This window comes from Quercus robur, chromosome 6 (assembly GCF_932294415.1).
Source record: "Quercus robur chromosome 6, dhQueRobu3.1, whole genome shotgun sequence".
Classification (NCBI taxonomy): domain Eukaryota; kingdom Viridiplantae; phylum Streptophyta; class Magnoliopsida; order Fagales; family Fagaceae; genus Quercus; species Quercus robur.
Window position 1 is genome coordinate 52,631,209 of NC_065539.1, and position 8,932 is coordinate 52,640,140.

At 35.8% G+C, this 8,932-nt stretch overlaps 1 protein-coding gene across 2 annotated transcripts; it reads right to left on the minus strand.

Annotated features, from left to right (window-relative positions):
• Positions 1–246: 246 nt before the first annotated feature.
• On the minus strand, positions 247–8,087 carry LOC126689436 (folate-biopterin transporter 1, chloroplastic). Of its 2 annotated transcripts, XM_050384629.1 has the most exons (10): positions 7,817–7,959; positions 7,528–7,638; positions 4,797–5,029; positions 4,416–4,480; positions 4,145–4,307; positions 3,227–3,375; positions 2,884–3,138; positions 2,603–2,771; positions 2,399–2,491; positions 247–743 (listed from the first exon to the last, which is right to left on the minus strand). In XM_050384629.1, exons 3-10 carry the CDS (start codon positions 5,010–5,012, stop codon positions 447–449), a joined length of 1,407 nt encoding a protein of 468 aa, XP_050240586.1. In that variant the 5' UTR covers positions 5,013–5,029; positions 7,528–7,638; positions 7,817–7,959; the 3' UTR covers positions 247–446. The 2 variants fall into 2 exon arrangements, with proteins under 2 accessions (XP_050240586.1, XP_050240585.1); XM_050384628.1 differs by lacking the exon at positions 7,528–7,638 and having other exon boundaries at positions 7,817–8,087.
• Between the last annotated feature and the right edge of the window lie 845 nt (positions 8,088–8,932).

Here is an 8,932-nt window from a genome sequence, read left to right on the forward strand (position 1 = left end):
CCCTAGAACTCTTTGAGTTTACAAAAAAAAAATAGAGGCACCCCCTTTAACTACATTATCGAAGAGCTCGTGCAGGCACCAGACAAATGCCCCCTGATCAACTCTAACTTGTTTTACAGGTATTCGCAATCCAGATCAATTGTGCAATTACTGTACGTCAACATCTCTCAAGGTCTGCACCAAAAATGGAAAAAAAAAACATTTCTCAAGGTCATGGCAACAGCAGCTATCAACTTGAGAATATCATTTCAAACACAAAATAAACCGCGGAAATATCATTTCAAAATCAAAAAAGGGGACGTACAATCATCGTAATATTTACAAACTCTCTCTCATTTATAAGCTATAGAAGAGCAAAAGGCTAAACATTTTGCTAAGGGCTTGAAAATTATTATTGGAGGGTGATGCACCTAGCCTAGGATAAGGAGGATGCAAACATCCAAAAATCAATTACATTTCATTTCAATATCTTCACTTTCCTTGTTAGTGTCAGGAATATCCCTTGGAAGGAGGCCAAGGAGAGGCAAAGGCAACAATGAGCTGAGATTGCAGAGGATTATCAATGTGGCTAAGTTGTCAAAACTGTCTTTGGTAATCCCAAAGAGCTGGGTCAGACCAGCACCTATTAGCCCCCCAACAACGCTTCCTCCATTTGATATAGACATTAGTGTTGCAAAAAGTGTGGCTTCCATTCCCTCTGGACATAATCTTGCTGCTAACACAAGAACAGGCATGAAAGAAGCCTGCAATAAATTTACAATTAGTTTCATACTAGAATCAGCAGGATCAATCTGCAGAACAACGGATAAAACAGATTTTTTTTTTTTTGCTAATAATTTGAAGGGAAAAAAGAAAGGAAAAAAAAGGGCGTGGAAAAGATCCATTAGAAGTAATAAAACGGTTAAGCAGAAAACAATGGTACTAAGAAAGAACATATATCATCTCATGCATGTGGCTACATTAGATTCATCATATCAACGTAGAACCTATGTTACAGTCCATTCCTTAAAGGAACCATGTATGCCTTTGGATAGAACTTTCTAACTTCCCTGGGATTCTATTTATTTAAGGTAAAATGTACTGACAACTTTGAACTTTTATGATTTTATCTAGTTATACCAACCCCCCTGAACTAATTTTTTTAGCCAATATAAGTCTTCAAATATCAAGAAGTAGTAACTAGCTCCTACCAAGCTACCATTGGTTCCCAAGGCCTAATGAGATCCATAATGTCCTAAGTTCAAAACTACTAATTAGCATCTTAAGATCACCCCCCAAAGAATTTCTTGTTAAAATTATCTGGTGTGTGTGGGACGGGACACTACACACACCTGGTGAAATAGTACAGTACTCGAAAATTGCAGGAAACCCACATTAGCCAAAAAAAATAAACCAGACAAAACTAGCTCATTTACAGCAACACTCAATCCAAATTGATAATAATGATTTACCATGTGCTAGTCTGATAAGGCATGTGAGAAAATATAAAGAAAAAAATGGAGGGGAAAAAAGAGTTGTCAACAAGAAAAAGGAAGTGATCAAGAGCGTATTCAAAGCCACTCTCTCTCAAAACCTAGTTGCCCCATTAGAGGATCGAAAATGGATTCAAACCCTAGCAAGATCCATGTGAACTGTGAGATTCCAGATCCGGGTACAACTGCTTCATACCCGTTACCCATGAATTTAATGTTCTTGAAAGACAGCGCAGAGAAACTTGGCATCAATGCCAGGAACAACAATAAAAGGCCTCAGAGCTTGTCATTGCTCAGATCAATAGCTATAAGCTTGTTTGGGTGCCCAGAGAAAGTGGGACTTGTATGGACGAGAACTAGTTGAATGAGAGACTTGTATGGACGAGAACTAGTTGATTGAGAGCATGAGTTGCTGCAGAGATGGAAGGTCGAAAAGAAGGGCTGGTATGGAGCCATTAAGTCAGTTGTGACTCAAATTGATTGCTTGCAAACAAACCCATAATTTGGAAACTCTCAGGGATTGTTGTTCCTTCTAAGCTGTTATTGCAATTTGAGCCAAGGAAGGCAGGAAAGTCAACAAGATTCTAGTGCAACTAAATAAAATTTCAAGAGTTGTTAGTGCATTTTACTCTTTATTTAATTATCAATCTTTCTAATTAGGTCCAAAACTATCTCCAACAAGATCTAAACCAAACAACCCAAATATGCATTGAACATTTTGTCAAGGAAACTAAAAGACCTTCCTAGTAAGCAGTGACCGGAGCCAGGCAAGTCTCCAACCACTATGCTATGGAAACTACTGCCTTCCAAATTAAGGACAGTCACATGCATACTTTAGGACAGTCACAGCAAGAGTTAACACAAAAAATGGTTTTCACCAAATGTGCAGAGAAGTAAAACGGCACAAATAGAAACATGTACATCACCTGACCAAGAACTGTTAAAATCAAAGAATCCCCAATAGCAAACCACTCATCACTTATACCAAACTTCCGATTCAATCCAGTTACAAGAAAAACCTGACCAAAAACCAACAATAGAAAAACAACAATTAAAAAAAGGACAAAAAAAAATCATTGGGCATACTCAAACAAAAATGTAAATCATCTCAAATAACCTTAGAAGTAAACCTGAGTCATCCCAAGAGCTGAACCAAAAATGGTTGTTACAAGAAAAATCTTATGCAGTGGAACATTCTTTAGGAATCCATTATAAAGTCCAACACCAAGCAGTGATGCCACTGAAGTAACAAGCTTCACACGGCCTAAAAATTCCGGGGTGAAACCAAGCTTATTTGTGCTGTGACAAATTTAAAATGTCAATAAATGAATAAGATTATTGCAGATCAACGTAAATGCTAAAGCTGAAAGGTTACAAATAGTAATGAAAGACATTCACAAATTGGACATACGTAAAGTAGAACATGGCAGAGTCTGACTGCGGTGTTGCCTGCCACAGAAATATAAACAAAGTAGGAAGAAGTACACTGGGCTGCCTGACAGCATCCCACAACTGAATTATGCTCTGCTTCGAACCTTCAATAAAGCTAAGACTGGCCAAAGGAAGATTTGTTCCTCTTGTTGGACCACGCACAGGCTGTTCTCTTACAAGAACAGCAACTGCAGAAGTAATCAGTGGTAGCAAAGCCGTGATTCCAAAAACAAACCTGAGAAATTAAAATTGTAACCAAATGATTGCTTTGGATCATTATCAGTCATAGGAAATTATCTCCATACACAAACCACCTTAGTTACCTTACACCATAAGCATCCACCAGGGAGCCACTAAAATAGGCACTCACAATTCCACCAAAAGCTGAGGATCCCCAACATAAAGACTGGAGTGATCCTGACATGCTTTGTGACTCACCACGAGCCCTTTCTACAACCATGGAATCTACAACCTACAATTTACTTCAGTTTTTGACATAATTTGTAAAGTATGCCACAAAAATGAATAGCTGAGACACCCAAAATCAAGCAAACAAAATTTCCTTCCCTATCTTTGGCATTAGATGGGAGTCAAACATCCAATAGAGATGGACCTCCTAAGAGAAACCAATTAGAATACTTTTGTCACATGTAGTATTTAGAAATCAATGCAAGCCTTCACATACAAGGTAAAAGTCCTGGGCTTGCTGCTTTCCTGTGACCTATTCTGTTATGGTAAGATCTTCAGCAAAATGCTCCCAAGACTATCGCAATAGGGATAGGGTTTTGGAAATTATGGATTGGTAGGATTGTGGTAATAATTTATCCAGAAATACAGGAATTTGCGTCTTGTTGGTTGTTAGAGTGGTCATAGCTTGTAGGCAGTTACTTTCCAACTTCATAAGTTATTACAGATGATCTCAGGCCAGGCCTTGCCTTTGTTCTCTGAGGATTTGGGATAGCATATCATTAATAGCAAGTGCAGGTGCTAGGTTCACACGTAGAGGGAAATGTTTTAAGGTACTGTAGATGTAAAGACATCTCCTTCTAAGAAATTTCTATATGTAAAGCCTTGGCTCCCAACAATGAAAAACTGAAAAATATGTGAACCCTACATTATGGTAGCAAATATTTGTAAAACTTGATATGCATAATGCAATTCATATGAATATAAAGCTTGCATAACACTCAATCATTCATTAACAATAACTAACGACGCAGCGTTTTATAAGGGATACTTACAACATCAGAGAAGGCAACAGAAAGTGATCCTAGAAGTATGCAGAAAGCAGCATCATACTTGCTGTCAACAAAGCTGGCCATCAAACTCCATGAGAGTGCACCAAGAAGTCCTGATAAAATCAGGTATGACCTTCTTCGGTAACCGAAAAGTGGAACAGAATCGCTGCAGTAACCAATCAATTCTTCAAATGAAATACAGACAAAAATACATACACTTTCTAGATAACCGGAAAGAAAATTGGGGAGAGATATAAGATAGACTTGGTCGCACCTAATAAACCCATATAGAGGTTTGATAAGCCATGGTAATGCAGAAAAACCAGATATGACAGCTGTCTAGTCAACCACATATACTTTGTCAGTGCTCTTGATAAAAAATAAAAATAAATTAACTAATTAGCTTAAAGAAAAGATAAAGTTTCCTCGCATACATTTCTAACCTTTAAAAGAATGCTGTATAAGCAGAAAGTTTTTTTTTTTATATAAGTATAAGCAGAAAGCCTCTGAGAACATTGGTCATAATATTACATCATTGGAAAGGGTCATGAGTTACTCTTTGCAGTCACAACATTAAAGGAAGGAACAATGCATAAGTTAGATATCTAATCTAAAATTCCCAAGATGATCAACAGAACTAATCACAATCACATACCTCTGCAGGATCTAGATGCAAATCATCCTTTAAGTAAAAATTGACAGCAAGCCTTGCAAGGCCTAATACACCTTGCACAAAATATACCATAGCAACTGCAACATTATCTGGGGACAAATCCACCCCAAAGCATTTTATAGCACTCATTCGATATTTGTTCTTGCGGGTAGTTTTACTAGAAGGGGATGTCTCTCCTTCCACATCTGTTGCTAACATATCCCCTTTTCCTGCACCTGCATAAAGCATGCATATAAAGAATTAGACAAACACAGGATAGGGGCCATGAACCAGGACACATCACCCAAATATATTTTTTTTAAGAAATAGAAAGTAAGAATGAAGGAGCAAGAAATAAGGGCAGAGGAGGAAGCATTGAAGCCAAAACTATATCCTCAGATAACACCTTGGCGTGTTTCTTGATATGGGGAAAAAGACTAAAATGCCACTCCTGGTCAAGATTAGTTTCTGAAAGCTAGAAAATAATCAAAAAGGTTCAACGAAGGAGCCCCTCAACCTCAATCAACTCAAGTATTTAATTCAACAAATATGCCACCCAGTCTCCAAGTTAAGTTCCAATAAGCTTAAAGATGCCCAAAAGTATTCAATCAAAGAATTCCCCAGCACAATTAGTACTCCAAATTAACACACTTGTCACACCTATTTTCGGGTTAAATTTCTCAAAGCTTGAAAATTTATAATGGTACATGAGCATCAGCTATCTTAGCTAGTAAATTTTTCTGCCCTCCAAAAATAGAAGTGTTAATAATGTCTATAGGGTTCAAAAGATGGGAGAGAATTGCCTCCCACTGTTTAGCCGGGATACCCAACCAACCTCAAACATAAGAAAAAGATCAAATCAACAAAGTAATATGTGTTGAATAAAAGAGTCACTGGCCCCAGTCAACCTCATTTAAGTTACAAAGCTAAAATTATAGTTTCTAAAAATTACTTTTTCTTTTTAATATACACTTGTTTCCCATTGGTCTTCAACCCAATACCTCACCTATACCTGCAAAAATGCTACTGGAGTTAGAGCTCACTGGATAAGACTTTTAACTTGCTTGGAGACCTCCTAATTCCCCATTGTTTTTCAGCAACTCTGTGGTAGAGTGGTCAGTTGTTAACTGTCCGTCGTAGGTTTGAATCCTACTTGGGGAGATTTGATTCATTTTGAATTCTTTTATTTGGGAGGGTTCTATATATCTCCTTATTTCCTATCAAAAAATATATCTCCTTATTTAGGAATTTAGTAGAAAGGAATGAATTGGCAAGGAGGGAATGCCAATTCAATTCCATTTCATTCATTTACATGCATTTTGTCTAACAAATCCATTATCACTATTACTTAAGGAATTAATAAGAAATTACATTGTTATCCTCATTTCCTTCAGCCTATTTAGGAGGGAAATGGGCAGAAAGAAATGGAGTGGAAAGAATCTTTTAAGAATATTCCTTCAATTCCCTTGTTTGGGAGTTTAAGTAGGAGGGAACTGGAAGAACATTCCTTTGTTTAGAATTTTAAATAAGAGGGAATGGATAGTTAGGAAGAAACGCTCATTCCTTCCTTTTCCTAAATAGCCCATTTTTTCGTTCTCCCAAGATTGAAAGAAATTGGAGAGAATGAAATGGAGTTTAATGAAATTTTCTAAAATGTCCATAATTCCTGTTTATATTTCACAATTTTTTTGTAATACCCCTCTCTTACTATTTGCCTCACTCTACCTAACGATACATCTTATTTTTTTCCCTACCCCTTATTTTTGTAATCAGATCTTGTTGTCTTACACAAAATGAGCTATAATTTTCAGCCATCATCATGATCAATTTGCCTTTTGTATAGTCCCAAATTTTTGGAGTTGGCCATAGATCCTTAACCATTTTTCTTAGCTAACGTGGGTGTTTGGAGCTCATAGAGCACCTAACTAATCCCTTCGGTATGTCATGTGCGTTGTCCCTTGTCCCACACACACTAGGTAATTATAGGAAGGAATCTTTTGGGGGGTAACCCCAAGATGCTGAATAGAAGTTTTGAACCTAAAAACTCATAAATCTCATAAGGCATTGGGAACCACTAGACCAGCCCTTTGGGGTTAGAATTCTTTTTTGCCACTCTATTTTATTCTATTTGAAGTCGTACTCTCTCTAACTTCCTTAACTGACAAGTCATTTTTACTACTTGTACTAGTACATTAATAGTTCTCCTCTGAATATGACCAAACAATCTCGAGTAACTATCCCTCTTTTTTCCTACTAATCATATAAAAGTAATAAAAATATTGTGACAAATGACAACATCTTACATTGTTTTATTATTATTAAAGGAGGGATATAATAGGTATGTTGTTATAAAATTATTCATTTTCATTCTCTCTAATGGTAATCCCAAAGAAGGTTACTTACACTCCATTTCTTCTAAAACATCCAAACAAAACAATTTAATTCCATGCCTTTTCCACCAAGAGCCTGTCGCTCAACTGACACCTCCTGGTGTTCCCAATGGACATATCATTCAAATCCCATTCCCCCAACTATCGAATTATTAAAAAAAAAGGTTCCATTTCTTTTCCTTCCTTAATAATGCACTCATTCCATTCCTTTATGAACTTTCAAACAAAGCCTAAAACAAAAACAAATATAATTACTAATCAACATACTCATAGTTATATATTTGTCTTTTCCTTTCCTTCAAACACACTAGAACACACACACACACACACACACATACACTCACTCCATCCTATTCCTTCATGAACTTCCAAGCAGTGTTAGAGTCACTGTAACATCAATTTCGTTATCAATTCAAAATCTTCATGCATTCACAACCTAAACCAATCAGCTCCAACTGCATCATCATCATCGTCATCAAAATTAAACGTAAAAAATAAATAAATAAATAAAATTCCTCTTTTCTATGCCTACACTCCCAACCACAATTTCCAAGAACCCAAATTTTTCTCAGCAACCAAACACAACCCAAATCGGGAAAAACAAAAAAACCAAAAAAAAAAAAACAAACGTACCGGTTCTGGAATCCAAAAGTGGACCCTGGTCTTCATTGTCCCACCGGTGAGACGGCGCCGGCGGCATCGGAATGGCAACCGACATGTCCTTATCCGGCAGCTTCCGTCTCCTCCGTCGAGTCCGAGAGAGCAGAGGTGGTGAGACTGAGGAGAAAGAAATGAAGGACAAAATTGGGTTTTGGAATTGAAAGGGTACGATTGAGATTATTGAAGAAGAAGAAGAAGAAAAAGTCGACGGTTTTGCCATTTCTTTTATAAAGGACGAGCAAAAATACTAAAATAGTAACTGAATTTAATTTTTTTTATTTTTTTATTCGGCCAAATATTAAAATATTTATATTTATATGTTTGGTAATGTGCTTTTAGTTTGTTTAATTTGGTTTTTAGATTTGATTTCTTTTCATTCAAAATAAAAAAGTTTATCTATAAATCTTTCTCTCCTCTCATTTTCGATTGTGAGGATAAAGTTACACAAATTACCATTTTAAGCTAATTTTCAATGGAAAACCTTTTATGATTTTTTTTGCATTTTTTTATATTTGGCAATATAAAAAAATCAAAAGAAATTTATTTTTAGTCAATGGAAAATCATATTTCGGAAATATATGTCTTATTTTTTTAAAAAATTGTTTTTGACTAAAATATTTTGGAAAACAATTTTACCTTGCGACATGCTAAATAAAAGAAGTTAAGAACCAATATAAATACCATTGAAAACAATTCTATCTTATTTTGAGGCCACTATTAAATATTTAAAAAAAATGAGATAATTTTCCAAAAAGTATCTCATTTTCTAGATAACATTATAACCAAAACAACCGTAGCATAATTTTATTTTATTTTTGGTTTAGAAACAATTTGATCAAATTTTTTATTGTCACGCACCTCATTTGAGTAATATTTATTCAAAACTCAAAAATTAATATTTACATTTTTTTTTGGCAAAAGGGAATATAATTAAACAAAACTATAAATTACAAAGTCTCGCAGTATGAAATACCTAAAGTATCCGAAAATAACAGGTACAAAATAGAGGAAGGAAGATGCGAGTACAAAATAAAGCTGTCACTACTAGGAGACCCTTCCTTTGCCAAAAGGTCCGCGCATTGGTTCCTT

Excerpts from the sequence above, each read along its gene's own strand:
- LOC126689436 (XM_050384628.1), bottom strand. The coding sequence starts at position 8,063 with ATGGCAAAACCGTCGACTTTTTCTTCTTCTTCTTCTTCAATAATCTCA. Across the intron at positions 4,308-4,415 it reads CCTCTATATGGGTTTATTAG|CGATTCTGTTCCACTTTTCG; the intron begins GTGCGACCAAGT and ends TGGTTACTGCAG. Across the intron at positions 744-2,398 it reads TTTTAACAGTTCTTGGTCAG|GCTTCTTTCATGCCTGTTCT; the intron begins GTGATGTACATG and ends AATTTATTGCAG.